At 34.9% G+C, this 18386-nt stretch overlaps 1 protein-coding gene across 1 annotated transcript in view; it reads right to left on the bottom strand.

The window, feature by feature from the left end:
• The window catches only part of NEK1 (NIMA related kinase 1), a 143336-nt gene that overhangs the window by 69858 nt on the left and 55092 nt on the right, over positions 1-18386 (bottom strand). The window contains exon 18 of the mRNA XM_019665497.1: positions 13678-13780. Coding sequence (XP_019521042.1) covers positions 13678-13780 — 103 coding nt within the window. The remainder of the gene's footprint in view (positions 1-13677; positions 13781-18386) is intronic.

The raw sequence follows: 18386 nt of genomic DNA, 5'->3' as shown, positions 1-18386 counted from the left end.
CTTAAATCACCGATGTTGATATATTTTTCTTAAAGAATCAGGGATATTATATGCATAAATATTCATCATTATAGTGTGCTATAGGTACAGTTTATACATTATATAAAGATCTCAGCAGTTACAAAGTTGAATTGAGAAGCAAACGTTGTCACAGCCCCAAAATATGCATGAATGACCACTATAAAATTAGTCCCCACATCTGTCCCTAATTAACACCAGTTTCTATTCACCCTGCTTGTTGGATGTTGTAAATATCTGGCAATGTAAAGCACATCTAATATAAATTGACTGACAAAGGAAATTGCAAATCTTGCTAAAGATGAAGCATTTCATGAAGATGATGACAGTGATATTGGCAACTTGCTCATATCACAGGGAAAATCATCTACAAATACAACAGAATTAGATAAGTTAAGTGAATAAAAGAAAACTACAAAGAATTATGATGTTGGTCTTTTAAAGTATTCTGGGTACTAAAAAATTAAGTAAAATCCTTAGAAAACTGCCAAATTCTCAGCCACTTTTGCAAAAAAATGGCTCTTCTATGATAATATAGTTAGAAATGTAAACCATAAAAACAAGAATTGAAGGATGTACCATCTTTCGTAAATATGAATATTTTTCACATTTTAACATCTCTGAAATGGGTGCATCTTATTATAAGTAATGGAATCTTATAATCAGTTATAATCTGATAAACTGTTGGCCAGACAGCAGTTACAACATAGATGTTAGTGCCTGAGTAATGCATAAATTTTGCTAGTTTTTTTCTTTCTTGGTTTCATAACTGGAAAACCACAACCCCTCAAAGTTACAATTTTAAAATTCACTTATGGGGGCCGCCCGAGTGGCACGATGGTTAAGAACTGGCTTGGGACACCAGAGGGCCCCGGTTCAGATCCCACATAATGAGGGCCAGTGACGCTGCCCTCTACAGCTAAGATGCTGAACAACAGCTCAACCTGGAGCTGCGCTGCCCTGAGTTGCCGGCGACGGCGTAGGCTGCAGCCCCTGCGGCAGTGGGTTGCCATGGGCTACCGTGTGTAGCCAGCAGCCAGCGTGAGTGGCCCTCAAGCCGTGAGCTGCCGTCCAGAAGCTGGCGACTGATCTGCCTCCCCCGGGAAGAGCGCAATGATGGTGCCAACTTGGGCCAATGAAGCAACGTCCTCCACAACTAGACTGAAGAACAAAAGGACAGCAACTTGTCTGTTCCTCTTCCCCCTATTCCCCAGCACTGTTCCCATCCCCTCAAATCCCCAATAAAAATCTTTTAAAAAATAAAATAAATTAATTAAAAAATAATAATAATAAATAAATCACTTATGGGCTTGTTCAAAAGGAAATACAAGCCATGGCAGTTGTTGAAAACCTTCCACTGATTCCTTCTAATAACTGCAAGAAGTGCTAGAATTAAAGTTGCAGACTGGTGTTAACTCCTTGAGACAAAAATCCCAGAGACAAAGCTGGGGTACTCTTTCAAGAAATGATGAAATCTCAATGCATTTGGTGGCATGGAGGATAATATTATTTGAGAAAACATGAATGTCAATGCCCCTAATTTAAAAAACAAATGACTGGAAAGTCAAATTATGAATGTAAAGTAGATTTAGGAAAGAACACCTGTACCAATTTATTTCATACATATTTTCCTTTTAGTGGATGCACAAGAATGATATAATAAAAAATAAATCTAAAAGTTATTTCAACAAGTATAAAACAAAAAAATTAAAAAGCATTATATCAAGTTAAATTGGCAACATTTTTTTGTTTTAGTGATGTAAAATAACAATGTGCCTTACAGTCATCCCTTGAATTTGATAAAATATAGTATTCATTATACAATCATATCAGAAAAATTATAATCCTCCCCAAATTAATCACTTTCAGAATGAATAGATTTGCAAATATAACCAAAATTCTGATAAATAAAAAACAAAGGAATTTTAAAATTGCATTTTTCAAGGTAAAACCCCAATCAAACCTTTTTTTCACTCTTTACTATCAAATGTGGATCTCTATTTTAGTTGGATTTACTTTAAGTGGTCTTTTTTCCCATATCAATAATGCTGGTCTAAGGCAGTCTCATGACATGGGATTGAATGAGTCAGGCACAGACATCACTCTGAGTGACTGTCCCCACTAGTTATGTTTTCAAGTACTAGACACTGATATACTCCATGAGCTGTCTGCCATATTCTTCTCACCCTCTCGTCTCTAAGCCTCTGTAATTAATTAGATCCAATAAACTCTGGGGGGGGTGGGGGGGGGTCATGCCTTACTGCTTTGTCCTTAGCACCTAATAATGCCTTGCACAACACAGATGTGCAATACATAGTTGCTGCATAGAATCAAGTGTTTCCTTATGATAATGATAGAGTATGTAGTCTATGAAGTTGCTGTGAAGATGAGTGAAAGCCAGAAAAGTCAGGAAGTTTTTTGTAAACTATATAACATGCTATATATATTAATAGTAATTGCTCTATTCTAATTCTGTAGTTAATCATCATCCCCTCTACAGCAGGAAACCAATTCAGTGGTGCTAAAAACATGTTTCCTCTTCCTCCCTGAATCTCTACCATATCCTCTGCAGCAGTGCCTAAGCTAACAAGGCAACAGAAAGGTACCATGAGCTCTCTCTTCGAGAACATAAGGGAGGCAGGGTTCAGGTAAAAACTAGAAACGGCGCTTTCAGAGAACTGCAAGTAGTCTGGTATTGTTGAAGTTAAAGGAATAAATATGGTAACAGATTGAGGAAAATCAAGAGTGGTAAGAAAGCTAATGGATGACAGCTTTGTGCTAAGCTAAGGAGGTTTTAATTTACCCTTCAAGCAATACAGAACCACTGAATAACTAAACAGATGAACAATGTTTTCAATTTTACTTTAGAAAGATCACTTTGGCAGCTCAAGTAAAAGATGTATTAGAATAATCCAAGATTAGAATAAAGAGAAGAAAAGACTAGCAAGAGATAAAGACCTCGACTGGGGCAGGAATAATAAAAATACAAAGGAGACAGAGAAGGTATTTAGAAGGTAGAAAACACGGGATTTGGTCACTGACTGGATATGAGTTGGGTGGAACAGTGACAAGGAGAAGATACTAAAAGATGACTTGAATGCCCAGTAACTCAAACCAGAAACCTCAAAGTCAAGCCATCTTTGATGGTGATTCTCTATAGTAATATGGGTAATACAGGAAGGGCAGTGAGTTTGAAGGCAATGACATGAGTTTAGTTTTGGAAATACTAAGAATGAGGTAACATGTAAGATGGTTCTGGTAAGATGGAATAAGGACATGCCATCCTTCCTTTCCCACTGAATACAACTATAAAATCTATAGAACATTTGAGGACTCTGAAAAACAAACAGCAGAAGGAAAATTAAAGAACTCAAAGTACTAGCAAATATGTGGTAAGTGTAGCATTTTTTAAAAAGCTACAGTCTAATCCTATCATTTGGCTGAAACATAACTTGGCAGGAATCCTGAAACTGAGCACTTGAGTAATGACGAAGACATAAGAGAAAACTTCTAGTTCTGGTTTAAGGTGCAGGGCGGGAACTCTTAGGGAAAACTGTGGGAGAAAGAAGGAAATCTCCGTTTTTTCACTTTCTCTTGTGCCTCTGCAACCAGAAGAGCTCACTGCTGTGGTGACAGCTGAGACACCAACAGGAGAGATCACAGGAACTAAACCTCAGGGAGAGGAAGCTTTGTCTTCTGGGACTCTGAAGCTCCAAGAATGGCAGGGCCAAAACCAGTTGCCCCTCCCTCTCTCCCTTTCTCTGTCTCTGCCCTCCCTCAGGTTGGCCCGAAATGGTGAAATCCTAGATATATGAGACTCATACCTAGAAGAATGAAAAGTGGAGCTCCAGAGAACAGAAAGCATCAATTCTATGGCAGACTGGGAGGAGCTCAGGAAAACGACTCCATAAGTTGTTTATACAGTCCTGGGCATGTCTATAACCTGTGTATTTGTAGATAAAATCCTATTCTGCATACTAAAGACTTTGAGTATAGGGCCAGCCGACTGGTTCAGTTGGTTAAGAGCTTGCTCAAGAGTGCAAGCTCTGAGCAACAGCAGTTCGAGTCCTGACCTGAGCTGAGCTGCCGCTGAGCTGCCAACAGGTGGCAGGATGGCTCAGCTAAAAAATAAAAATAATTAAAAAAAGACTTTGAGTATAGAGCAAACAAATAGACTTCTACCCAGATACAAGACAGACCACAATGAGCAGTGCATACATGGAACAAATCTGAAAAACATCATTAAACTTTGAGAAAGGTAGTGTAACTACAACCACAGCACACAGAAGCAAGGTAGATATTAGCAGCCTGAGCCCAATCAAATATAATCAACAAGCTCCATAAAATTTACACAAAACCCAGAGTCTAATAATGTAATCTTCTGTGTCCAGGATACAATCCAAAATAAATCAGCGTATGAAGAACCACAAAAATCTCAACTTCCTTGGGAATATACAATAAATAGATTATGATTAGATGACACAGATGGTGTCATTATCTGACAGAAACTATTATAAAAGTGCTTGAATAACAATCATGAACAGAGGTGAAAAAAGGTTAAAATAGGAAAGTATTAGCAAATAAAGAGGTGATACAAAGAAAAACCAAATGAAAACACAAGAAATAAAAAATACAATTACCGAAGTAAAATACTCACTAAATGGACCAAATAAAGCAGAATGAGGATAAATGGAGAAAGGGACCCAGAAAACAGAACAACAGAAATTATCCAATCTGGATAAGAGAGAGAAAAGAAATTAAAAAAAAAAATTGAACGAAGATTCAAGAACCTGTGGAACAAGACCAAAAGGTCTAACATTCATGTTATCAGACAACCAGAGAAGAGAAAGAGTGCATTGCTGAAAAAAATATTTGAAGAAATAATGGCTCAAAAATGGCCTAAGGCAAAAACCTACAGGTTGAAGAAACTTAACAAACTACCAACAGAATAAACCTAAAAAAATCCTTGCCCAGAGACAACTTAATCACACTGCTGAAAACTTAAGACAAAGAAAAAATCTTGACGCATTCAGAGAAAAATAAAACATTACCTATAAGAAAAATATGTCAATAGTTATATAATCAAATACTATGGAAAACAGAAAGCAGGGAAGTAAAATTTTTTTAAATGATAAAAGAACTTAACTGAAAACCCATAATACTACTATATCCAGTGAAAATATTATTTAGAAATCAAAGTGAAATAAAACTAAGAGGATTTACAGACAGCAGACCTGATCTAAAATAACAGAAATTCTTCAGACAGAGGAAAGTAATATAAGAAGAAAACTTGGAACACTAGGAATGGTAAATGTAACAGTTTTCCTGTCCCCTTGAATTCTTAAATATGTTTGAAGTTATAAGCAAAAATTATAACATGGCCTAATGGGGATTTAGTTACATTGTATATAAATGTAATATATAAGACAATACATAGCATGAAGGATACAAAGGAAAAAAGAGTATAGTGACCTATATAGTGGAAAGATTGTTACATTCCAATTGAAGTAGTAAAATATTGTTTATTGTGAAAAGTATATTTTTAATCCCTTTAGCAATCACTAAAAATATATATGAAAAAAAGATGTAGCCAAAATCACAACAGATTAAATGAAACTGAATAAAAAGTGTTCAAATAACCTAATGTCAGCAAGAAAATGGAAAGAAACAGAAACAGAGGGAACAAACAGAAAACAATAAAATGTTATACCTAAATATAAACATTTCAATAATTACATTTAATGTAATAACACAAAGTAATTACATTAAACCACTAAAAGACAGTAATTATTAGAAAGGATTTAAAAAAATCCACACAAACCAACATAGATTCACTACAAAAAATTTAATCATTACAGGTAGATTAAATGTAAAAGGATGGAATGATATACCATGAAAACACTAATCAAAAGAAAGCTGGAATGGTTATGTAATATAAAAGAAAGTAGACTTGAGAAAAAAAATATTAACAAGGATGTAACACTGAGACTGTAAGGTGGCCTCCATGATCCTCGCCTCCTAAGATTTACACCCTTGTGTAATCCCCTCCTGAGTGTGAGGAGCACCTGTGTGTATCATGCTTCTAATCAACAGAATATGGCAAAGATAATAGGATGTCACTCCTATAAATGTGACATTATATAGCATTCTGTGTTGCTAGCACACTTTCTCCACAGACTACCTTTGCTCAGCGAAGTAAGCTGACATGTCTGTGAAGTCCATGTAGCAAGGAACTTTAGGTGGTCTCTAGAATTGAGGGAGACCTCCAGCCAACAGCCAGCAAGTAGCTGGGGCCGTCATTCACTGAGCCACAAGGAAAGGAAATGTCTCACCAACATGAATCAGATTGTAAGTAAATCCTTCCCCAATTGGGCCTTCAGATAAGAATGTAGTTCAACTGACCTTGACTGCAGCCAAGTTAAGAACCCTAAGCAGAGGACCTAGCTAAGCTGTGCCCAGACTTCCAACCCAGAGAAACTATGAGACAATAAATGTGTGTTATTAAAAGCCACTAAGTTGTGGTAATTTGTTACATTGTAAAAGAAAACACTGGGTTGTTGGAAAAGTGATGACATATGTTTTCTGTTTATCGTTGCAAAAATGCATCATGACTTTTCTGACAACCTAATAGAAGAAATAAAAAGAGATTAAATTTTGATAAGAAAGGTCAATTCACCAAAACAGCCAAAATCCTAAATGTATGCTCTTAAAAAAAAGAGAAAGAAAAATTGACAACTGAAAGGAAAAACAGACAAATTCACCATTATATTTGCTGACTTTGACACTCCTATTTCAGTATCAAATAGAATGTAGACAGAATTTCAGCAAGGATCATGAAGTACTGAAAAACACCATCAACTAACTGGATATAACTGAAACTTATATAATACTCCATCCAATGAGAGCCAAATACACATTCTTTTCAAGTGCATGTGGAACATTCATGAAGATAGATCATATCTTTGATCAAAATACAAAACCTAACAAATGTAAAAGGACTGAATGAACTTCTACAAAGTATGTTCTATAACCATACTAAAATAAAACTAGAAAACAATAACAGAAAATAATAGGAAAATGTCCAAACACTTGGAAATTAAACAACACACTTCTAAGTAATCTGTGGGTCCAAGGGGATGTTTTGAAGGAAATGAGAACACATTTTGAACTGAATGAAAATGAAAACACAACACAGCAAAATTTGTGAAATGCAACTAAAAAGCAAGGAAACTTAAAGAATGTAGTACCAATATTAGAAAAAAAGAAAGGTCTCAACTATCTAAGCTTTGATCCTAAATAAGACTTAGAAAAGAGCAAAATAAACAAAAATCAAGCAAAAAGAAGATAACACTGAAAATTACTAATGCCACTTAAATTGTATATTATAAATATTAAGACAGTACATTTTATATTATGTGTATTTTACCTTAAAATATTTTTTCATGGATCATAGATTTAAAGGTAAAAAATAAAAATACAAAGTGTTTTAAAGAAAAAATAGAAGAAAATCTTTGTGACTGTTGAATAGGCAAAAAGTTCTTAGACATGACACCAAAAGCATAATCCATAAAGAAAAAAATACTGACTAATTAGACTTCACTGGATGTTAAAAATATTAGAAGAATGATAATCCAAGCTAAAAACCTAAAAAAAAAAAAAAATTGGCAAATCACTTATCCAATAAGACTTGTATCCAGAATATAAAGAACTCTCAAAGTTAAACAATAAACACAATTAAAATGGACAAAGTACTTAAACAGACACTACTGTCTATGTTAAAGTTGTGTTGTGTATTTCTTCTGTAGTCATGATTATTGTCTCCTTAATGTTCAAATGCAGTCCTGCTCTGGCACTTTCTTCTTTCACTTTCATCAGAAGTCATTTGAAATCACTACTGCTTTCTTCCAGTAAGATAGTGTCACCTGAAGATCTTAAGTCATTGATATTTCTTCCAATTTTTATTCCTCCTTCCTCTGAATCTAGCCTAGTTTATCATATCTGTTCTACATACAGATTCAACAAACAGGGAGATAAAATGCACCCTTGTATATCACCTTTGTCTATAGGAAACCATTCTGTCTCTCTACATTCTATCCTGACGGTGGTTTCCTGTTCAAAGTACAGGTTATGTATCAGGACAATCAAGTGCTGATGGACGCCCACTTCTTTCAGAGCAGCTGATAGCTTTTCAGAGCCCATGCAGTCAAAGGCTTTACTGTACTCTATAAAACACAGACTAACCTTCTTCTGAAATTCTCTGGAGCACTCCAGTATGCAACGAGCGTCTGCAATTAGACCTTGAGTGCCCCTTCTTTTTCCAAATCCTGTTTGAATATCTGGTATTTCTTGCTCCATATAAGGTGGAAATCTCTGCTGCATCACCTTGAGCATCACTTTATTTGCATGGGAAATCAGAGCAATGGTCCTGTAGTGATTGCCTCCTTTGACATCTTCTCTCTCAAAAATTGGGATGTATACTGAACATTTCCAGTCTGTAGGCCACTGTTTTGTTTTCCATATTTGTTGACATATTCTTGTTAGGATTTTGACAGATTCAGTCTCTGTGATTTGAAGTAATAGATTACTACTCACCAACAAAAAAAGCTACTGATACTTGCAACAACTCTTGATTGAATATCATTAAGGTGAATGAAAGAAGCCAACTGCAAAAGGTTACATACCATTATGTAAATGTACACATACATACAACATAAGACATTCTTGGAAAGAGAAAACTATAGCAATGGCGAATACAGTGGTTGCCAGGGTATCATGGGTCGGGGGAAGAGCATGACTATACTGAGAGAGAACACAAAAGAGTTTTGGAGGTGACAGAATTGTTTTGTATCCTGATTGTGGCAGTGGTTACATGGATTTGTATGTGTTAAAATACAAAGAACTGGAATATAAAAATAAAGTTAATCTTACTGTACAATAATTTTAAAAATAAATTTTTACGAAAATGAGGAGCCGATGCAACACCTGGCACAAATATGTCCAAAAGGCAGCTAGACACAAGTTAGGAGAGTAGCATTGAGTAACTGAAATAGATTTGAAGTCACCAGTCCCTGATAGAATAATATGTAAGATCACCCTCGGATATTACTTAGAGTGAGAAAACAACCAAGAACAGAACCCCAGAGGATATCAGCATTTAAAGACTGAGAAAAAGACAAGAATCCTATAAGAGAAGATATTAGGAAACTTTTATGAGATGATGGAATAGTGCTATATACTATGATTGTGGTAGTGGTTAAATGACTACATACATTTGTCAATACCCATCATGATATACACTCAACACTGATGAATTTGATTGTATTACATTATATCTTAATAAAATCAATTTTTAAGAAAAGCTCTTGTTTGGAGACCTGGGTATGTTCTACTGTCAAGCATGTTGCTACAGACAACACTTAAAAGTAGCTCCTTCACCTACCTCGCCTACTGTACCCAGATATAACCTCAGGAATTATGGGAGAGGAATGGGGTAGGCGGAATCTTGTGAAGACCCCCAAGGTTTCTTGCCATCCCACCCCACTCCACCAGGTTTACAAATCCTACATAATCCCCATGACTGTATATACGGTGGATTTTACCCCCATAATTAGGTTTGGTTACATGGGATGACTGATGTTAAAAAAGAGAGATTATCCAGTTAGCCTGATCAAACCATTTCATGAACCCTTTAAAAGCAGGGTTTTCTCTTGCTTCTTGTAGAAGTGGCAATCAGGAGTTGGAAACATGAGAGGGGTTTGATGCACGGGAATTCTTTATTGCTGATATGAAGGGAGCCATGTGGCAAAGGCCTGAGAGTGGTCTCTCGGAATTGAGAGTGTTCCCTGGTCAAAAGCTAGACAATGGAGAGCTCAGTCCTACAGTGGCAAGGAAGTGAATCCTACCAGCACCCTGAGGGAACACTGAAGAAGATCTTGCCCTAGCTGAGCCTCTGGAAATGGACACCTTGATTTCAGCTTTATGAGATTTCAGCTTCATGAAGAGAGGACCCAATTAAAACATGCCCAATTCTTGACCCATGAAACTGTGGGCAATACATTTGTGTTGCTTTAAACCACTATGTTTATGGTAGCTTGTTACACAGCAATGGAAAATTAATGAAGGCAAATTTTAAATAGCACCTGTACCTCATCATAAAAAGTTACAATTTAGAACTTAAAATCCGTGAGGTCTCTTACACTTTCCACAGTTAACCTTAGCCCTCATTTCTATTCACTGCCTCATATTATTAGTGTATACATTCAGCATTAAATTATAAATCACTCTAGCGACAAACCGTCTGATTAAGCTTTAATTAGGTGACCTTTAATTAATTAACCTACTGCCACCAAAGTATTTAAAAAACTGCCTTGTTGTTAAATTAGTGAACAAGTAGATGCAGATACCCAAATACACTGAAAAACAGAAATTCTTCACTGTTAGCCATATCTTTCTTTCTAAGGCAAAGTTTTGTGTATACATTTAGTCATCTAGGGAATAAAGAAATTCTACATAGTTTAATAAAATGAATCTTGGAAAGTCATAAAAAATCACTGTCAAAATGCACTGATCTCTAAAGCATATTTTTCTGAGTGATAACACAACAAAACGAAAACACTAATTTCTGACTGCAAGATGGCAGAGTGACACTATTAGCAACAACGAAAGGGAGAAGGTAAAAAGGCAGTATCTTCAAAGGGGTATGGAAAAGATTTTCAAACTTAGATTTCTTTCTCCAGCCAAATCACCATTCAAGACTTAACTGCATCCATGATGGAGTAACAGGGACCAGATCTACTCTCCCACCTTGAAGAACTAAATGTCTGGAGAAAATATACAAAACATTGCTTTATCAAAGATTGGACAACAGGAAGCACAGGACAGAGATCCTTGAGAGAAGGTAACAAGTGAGGTAACCCCAATAACTGCCCAACCTATTGCCTGGCAAGTTTCCAAGCATAGGTCCCTAAACAGGGCTTAGCAGTATCCCTGAGTTAAGGAAACAGTAGTAAGAGCTTGGGAAGCTGAAGATCAGTAAAATTTAGAGTACCAAAGAAGAGAGAGCTGCACAGACAGGAGTACTGGAGATCTATAGAGAGTTTCCTCTCAGTCTCCTGCTGAGTGATAATTAGCATAATGTCAACAATACCTCAGGCCCACTTAGGGCTGGGACTATGTCATTCTTACAACAGCCAGAGTGGAAAGGCCTCCGCATCAACAGGGCATTGGGTTCTCAAGAGTGCTGCTTCGACAATGGGCCAAATAAGTTCTAGACTGAAGGCTGCTGTGGACTTGCCTAGCAAAGCTTACCAGCAAGCCTTGAAAGGCTCAAACTGTTTTAAGGAACTTAACTACATACAGGAATAAAATACTAACATATTTAAATACACACACGAGCACACAAAAGAATCTAATATACACAATGTCTGGTATCCCATCACAAATTACCAGGTACATAAAGCAGCAGGATAAGATGACCCAAATGAGGAAAAAAAATCAATCAACAAACGTAGACTCAGAAATGACAACGATAATTGGGGCTGGCCGGGTGGCTCAGTTGGTTAAGAGCTCGCTCAAAAGTGCGAGCTTTGAGCAACAGCGATTCGATGCCTGAGCCAAGCTGAGCTGCCGCTGAGCTGCCAAAAGGTGGCAGGATGGTTCAGCTAAAAAAAATTTAAAAATAAATAAATAAATAAATGACAACGATAAGAGAATTAGTACACAAGGTCATTAAAACAGCTATTATAATTATATTCCATATATTCAAGTATGTAGAGAAAAGCATATTATAAAGAGAGACATGAAAAGTATAAAAATGACCCAAATAAACTTTAAGAGATAAAAATACAGTATCTGAGATGAAAAACATATAATATCTGAATGGGATTAACAGATTATACACAGTGGAAGAAAAAAACTTATTGCACTTGAAGATATAGTAACACATTGAGGATGGGGCATTTAAATATATAGACGCAAATCTGTGTCACCAGTCCACAATGTGGTAAAAGAAGCTATCCAAAATGAAACATAGAAAAAAGACTGAAAACAAATGAACAGAACATCAGTCAGCTGTTGAGAGCATCTCCTGGTCTAATATATGCATACTGAGCATCCTAGAAGGAAAGGGAGAACAGAGAACATTTTTAAAAAAATAATGACTGAAATTTTTCCGAATTTGATAAAAATTATAAACCCACAGATCCAAGAAGCTCAATGAACCCCAACAAAATAAATATGAAGAAGGCTACTAAGCTACAGAGTAAGTAAATCACTTCCAATGATAAAGAGAGAATGTTAAAAGCCATCACAGAAAAAAACACAATACATATAGAGAAAAGTGATAAGAAGGACAGGAGACATGTCAGGAGATAGGTGGAGTGATATTTTTAAAGTTTGTTACCGGGGGAACAAAACCAAAAACTTTCCATCTACAATACTACATCCAGCAAAATTTTTTTTCAAAAAAGGCAAGAAACTTTTTCAGACATACAAATGCAAAGCAAAATCACAGCAGACTACCACTACAAATTATCATTTAATAATGACAAAATAAAGACGTTTCCCAACAAATCTTAGAAAGTTTCTCTCCAAAAGGATTACCACAAGATATTCTCCAGCATGAAGAAAAATAAACTGAGAGAATAATGAACAATGCTGAGGAAAGAAATCTTTAAATCTTGGTAATTCTAATAATTGTTTTAAAATATTTTAAATTAAAATCTGTAACTAAAATTTTAGACGCTATTAACATGGGATGAATGGGTCAAGGGAAGATGCTGGAGGTTCTCTTCTACTATCTACAGGGAGGATACAAACGCAGATTAACTACAGATATTACAAAAGCATAAACTGATGTGTGTTAAAAATATAAACGGTAACCATTAAAAAATATAGCTATCTTTCTATGACATTATTTCAAAGCAAAAATATCCTAAATTGGAATAATCACATTAATCAACAAAGATACCATTTATAAACTTGTATAGGTGTATCTAATCAAAATATATTACCTTATAATGGTATGATGCTTTATGGATTGCTGAGCTGATTAGAAACAATTATCAGATGTTTTGTAGACAAAAGGTCAAAAGGCATTTGCGCGCCTCTCTACAAGTCAAAACTATTAAGAGTTTTTACTGAAATGATTATCTAAAAACTGTTAATATTTTCTTGGCTACATGACCTAATTTAGTTAACTGGCATAGAGGCTTTAATATACTTTTGTTTCTAATTTGCTTTTGAGTATATGAGTAATTACACATATATTTATCCAAATGATTATTTCTCAGATTTTTTAAAATTCTCTGCTCCTTTAAAGTATTTAAAACCAAAGGTATATGGGGAAAAAAATAACAAGCAATGTAAGAACTTATTTACTCAATATAAATATCTGGGTTGCTAGATCTACTTCAACTCTTTTTAAAGGAAAGATACAGCTATGAACTTACTCCCAATTAACCAAACCAACAATAAAATTTTACTCCTGGTATAAAAGATATAGTAGAAGAAGGGTTAAGATATATCACAACTTTATACTCTTTAATTGTTTAGAGTAAATGTTTGTAGAAGATTACAGTTCTTTTCATTTATACCTACCTTATTCCAGACCTTTACTTTCAATATTAGTATGTTTAAAAACCTCAACAAATAAAATCATACCATATGTCCTTCGGCTCGAGCTTTATTCTGCCTTGCTTCCTGTTTTCGCTGTAGAAACTCTTCCACTTGTTTAGCTCTTTCCACAGCTGCCTGCCCCTTTTGCCTGAGTAATGTGGACAAAGAGCAAAGTCAGAAATTCTGAACATTAAATATCCAGAAAGTTAAAAATTATACTTATTCTAAATATTGTCTTTGTTGCCGAATGAAGAAAGGCTGATAAGAAATAAAAACTTCCTCTGTAATAAATGCCTACCGTATTTGCCGGCGTATAAGACGATTTTTTGGCCCTGAAAAATATGCCTCCAAGTGGGGGGTCGTCTTATACGCCAGGTACACTTCAGATAGACTGCCCATATAACAAACTCTGTATTTTGAGTGGAAATGTTAGGGGGTCGTCTTATACGCCCAGTCGTCTTATACGCCGGCAAATACGGTACATATATATTAGTACCTACTACCTAAATCAAACTCTTTACTATTTTAAATAGAAGTAAAATTGACTACTCCAAATCTTAACAAAAACTTACTCTTATATTTATTTAATCTATTCTACTTACAGATGCATAAAATTATTTCAGACTATACTTAATTACAGAAGAATTTCAATAGTTTCCAAGGAGTTAAGCTTATTTCAGAACTCTGTATAAAAAAATATATAAAGATCCTTCTGTAATCAGTACTGAAGTAAAATTAAAGCAGTATAGTAGAAATTTCAAAAATGAACAAAACGAATCAAAAGTTTGTGTAAAGTTTCAAAACTACAGTAAAAAGCAATGTCTGAATTCCTTAGACTATCAAAACTATTAAAAAATAAAATAGGGGAAAACAGCACAGTTATTTGTTTTAATCTTTTCCAATTATATTTCTGTTTCTTTCTCTCACAATTATGAAAGAATGCAAACATGATGCATCTAGACTAAAAATAAAAAAATATCAATAACAAACATTTATGGAACATCTAATATTACTGTGCCTATTACCATGCTAAGTATAGAAGACACAAAAATAAATATAACCCAGCCCTAGTAATCACAGAACTCATAGCACAGTATCAACTGCAGTTAATTTTGAAGGTGAGGAACAAAAATTAGCAAGTTATGGTGTATGATTTGGGCTACTAAGGCACACAAACTTCCTACAGCCTTTCTTTAGGACCATAACTAAGTTATGCTCTGAAAAATGCATGAAATAATGCCTTTTCTGTCTTCCAGTAGGTTTAACCACATCTGGTTTTTATGTCCAAAATGATAATTTCTTTTATATGTTTTGGTAACCACTAACCGAAACATAAAAATATTTTAGAAATTAAATTAAGCTGTAAAAATTGAAAATCTGTTTCACCACAAAACTATGAATAATTGTGGCCTAAGGTTCATTTACCTTTATCTTATGCGGTACTTAAAAGATATTTTTGTAAAATTTCCATCACTGGAATTTTCTAGATAATCCCGATAGCTGGTTAAGAGTCTTTTATTATGACTGTCAGATATGTCTAGGAAGCTAAATCTTAATCTTTACTTTCACATCACCAAATTTAGAAATACTTTCCACCCAAGCCACTGTAGTTTGAGTAGATCAAGAATAATGAATGAAAAATAGCTCTATACTCTGTAGTGCACATGTGCTATCCTCAAACAGCCATATTATACACTGTATAACTCTGAGATTAATAAGGTACAACTGGTCTGGATGCAATTTACGTCCTTCATATACCCAGGCAAGGCTCTATCCTGGTCTGCTATAGCCCCATTTTTATAAGGCTGGGCCTGAAAAGGGCAGACAAACTTTCAGAAGGTATGGTGCTAAGACATGTCATCTAAAACTGTATGTGTACTGGAAAGGCTCTTTTAGGAAGTCCTGGAAGCTTACACCACCACCTATAATTATATAAAATTGCTGATCTCTCTTCCTTCTCAAACCTTTATAGAAGTCAAATGTGCTTGATTTCCCATCCTAAGATACTATATTCAATGTCTGTCAGCCTGAACCTCCAACTGATATGTTAATACAACAGTTGCACAGAATTATTTACTAAAAACCTGGTCATATGTATAACAGCATAGATTTACAGATTTTTCACACCATTTATGTATATATAATACTACCTGCTCTATTTATATGATTTGTAAGTGTTGCTTCACTAAATAGCCTTTAACTTAAGCTGGCTTAAATAAGCAGGTTTACATAACTGACTGCTATCAATCACAAACTTAAAACTTGCAGCAGTTTTTGCTTAGCACTGTTTCTTTTTCCTCTCATTTATTAAACAAATACCTATTGAATGTCAACTATTTGCCAATATATGCTTGTCTGAATATATAAACATGTATAAAACAGAGTTCTGGGAATGCAAAGTTGGTTCAACATACTACAGTCAATCAGAGTAATACACCTCAACAAAAAATTAATTTAATTGATTCTCTGACTCCTTATGTTTAAAAACCTATACACTGTCTTTATTTTTCTCATGATTTCTGTTTACTACTTCATATATCCCAAAAAGAAAAACCCACACTCATACTCCTATTCCACTCTAAAGTAGTAAAACTGGGCTAACCTGTGGGTACAAACTATATATTTGTGCTAGGCTCATGGGAATAAGAGGAAATAGTAAATTTATTTCATAAGAGTCCATTATCTTCATTAAACATTAAAAATTCATATGTGTGTACTCTATTTTATACAAATAAAATAGAATATATCTTTTGAGTTCCAAAATTATACCACTTAAATTCAGCAAAACATTAATCTATATTAATAATAAATGCAAGGTAATATAAACCCTATTAAGCCACAAATAGATAGTAAGAAATTAAGAATTTGCAAAGTAAAATACAGAGACATTAAAATGGGTAAAAAGAAATAATTATTCTGAGACAAACGCCTCTTTTCATTTTGACAAGAGAAGAAAAAGGAATAAGTTATTTGGTTATTACAAGTGCATGAATAAGTGGCAACATCTGGGTAAAGTACCTGATATCCATGGCTCAAATCCTTTACTGATAAGGGAAATTCAAAATTTTTGAAGGATGACTGTATATAATTTTAAGAGGTGAAAACAACATAAAAATAGGCAGATATCTAGGTAGCAGAAATAACCTGAGAAATGAAAAGCGAGTCAATATGGTTAAGACAGAAGAGTTGGGGTGGTATAGAGTTAATGGGATGAAAAAGCATATAGAGAAGTTATTCATTAAGCTTCCTCATCTGTTTAAGTGGCATGATCTCTCTCTGATGGAATGGAATCGAGGAAAACACTTGGAAAAGTAAAAGCACTATAAAACACAAATGGTTAAGAGGCATTCAATAGTTTTATAAAATGGTCTTACATGGCTGAGGTTCTAATAGAAAAATGCTAATTGAATGTAAGTTCACCAGTTTTAACAAATGTACCACTCTGGCGGGGGTAACGGGGAAGACTGTATGTGTGCGAATAGGGATAATATATGGGAAATCTCTGTACCTTTCCCTCTATACCAGTGGTTCTCAACCTGTGGGTCGCAACCCCTTTCACAGGGGTCACCTAAGACCATCAGAAAACAAAAATATATTTACATTACGATTCATAACAGTAGCAAAATTATAGTTATAGAGTAGCAATGAAAATAATTTTATGGTTGGGGGTCACCACAACATGAGGAACTGTATGTATTAAGGGGTCACGGCATTAGGAAGGCTGAGAACCACTGCCTATACCTTCTCCCTGCTATGAACCTAAAACTGTTCTAAAAAAAAAAAAGAAGTCTTAAAAAAAAGGCTAATTAAAGAGATGTGTTAAGACATGTATATAAAAAATGTTGAACTGGCCAGAGCTGCTGATAAGAAGAGGAAAAATAATTAATACCATAAATAAGGAATAGGCAAATATGAGTGATCCAAAATATGAGAAAGAATTTGAAAGTCTTAGATGACTACAGATTAGTTTGCTGATTCAGGTAGAATCAGGGAAAAGAACTGACCAAACCAGGAACAACAATGACATACAAATTATAGTCGTCACTTGGTATCCATGAGAGACTGGTTCCAGGACCACCAGACCTCTCCCTCCCCAAGAACACCCAAATCCCTGGATACTCAAGTCCCCTATACCAAGTGGCATGAAACAATGCATACAGTCAGTCCTCTGCATTTGTGGATTCCCAACTACAGACTGGAAATATTGTTTTTGATAGGAGGTTGGTTGAATCCACAGATGCAAAACCTGGGGATAGAGAAGGACAACTGTCCATTTATTGAAATAAAAATCCACATATAACTGGACCCACGCAGTTTAAACTCGCGTTGTTCAAGGATCAATTGTATACGAAAGTTCATTCAGTACTTGGTATATTTAATTCTTAAAGTACCCAATACTTTAAAATTTTATAACCAACTAAATCAATAACTTCTTGGCCTGTTCACTACTAGTATCTCAAGAAGCCAAGAACTCTTCATAACAGAGTATTTAAGGAGCTGAACTCTACAGTAAGATGGTCTTAGTTTAATCTCAGCTCTACCATTTACCAGCTGCCTGACCATGCACAGGTTCTAAATCTCTGTAAGTCCTAATTTCTTCATCTGTATTTTAAAAATAACATCTAATCCAAAGAGTCCTGTGATGCATACAATTTGGTATATGATAAGTGTCAATAAATAATATCTATCATCAATAACAATAAGAACTATAACTTCAGTGTAACATAAGAAAATGTATACTATATGTCTGAGCA

This window comes from Hipposideros armiger, unplaced genomic scaffold (assembly GCF_001890085.2).
Source record: "Hipposideros armiger isolate ML-2016 unplaced genomic scaffold, ASM189008v1 scaffold_444, whole genome shotgun sequence".
In the NCBI taxonomy this organism is placed as follows: Eukaryota; Metazoa; Chordata; class Mammalia; order Chiroptera; family Hipposideridae; genus Hipposideros; species Hipposideros armiger.
This window is presented reverse-complemented; position numbering and strand designations above follow the sequence as displayed.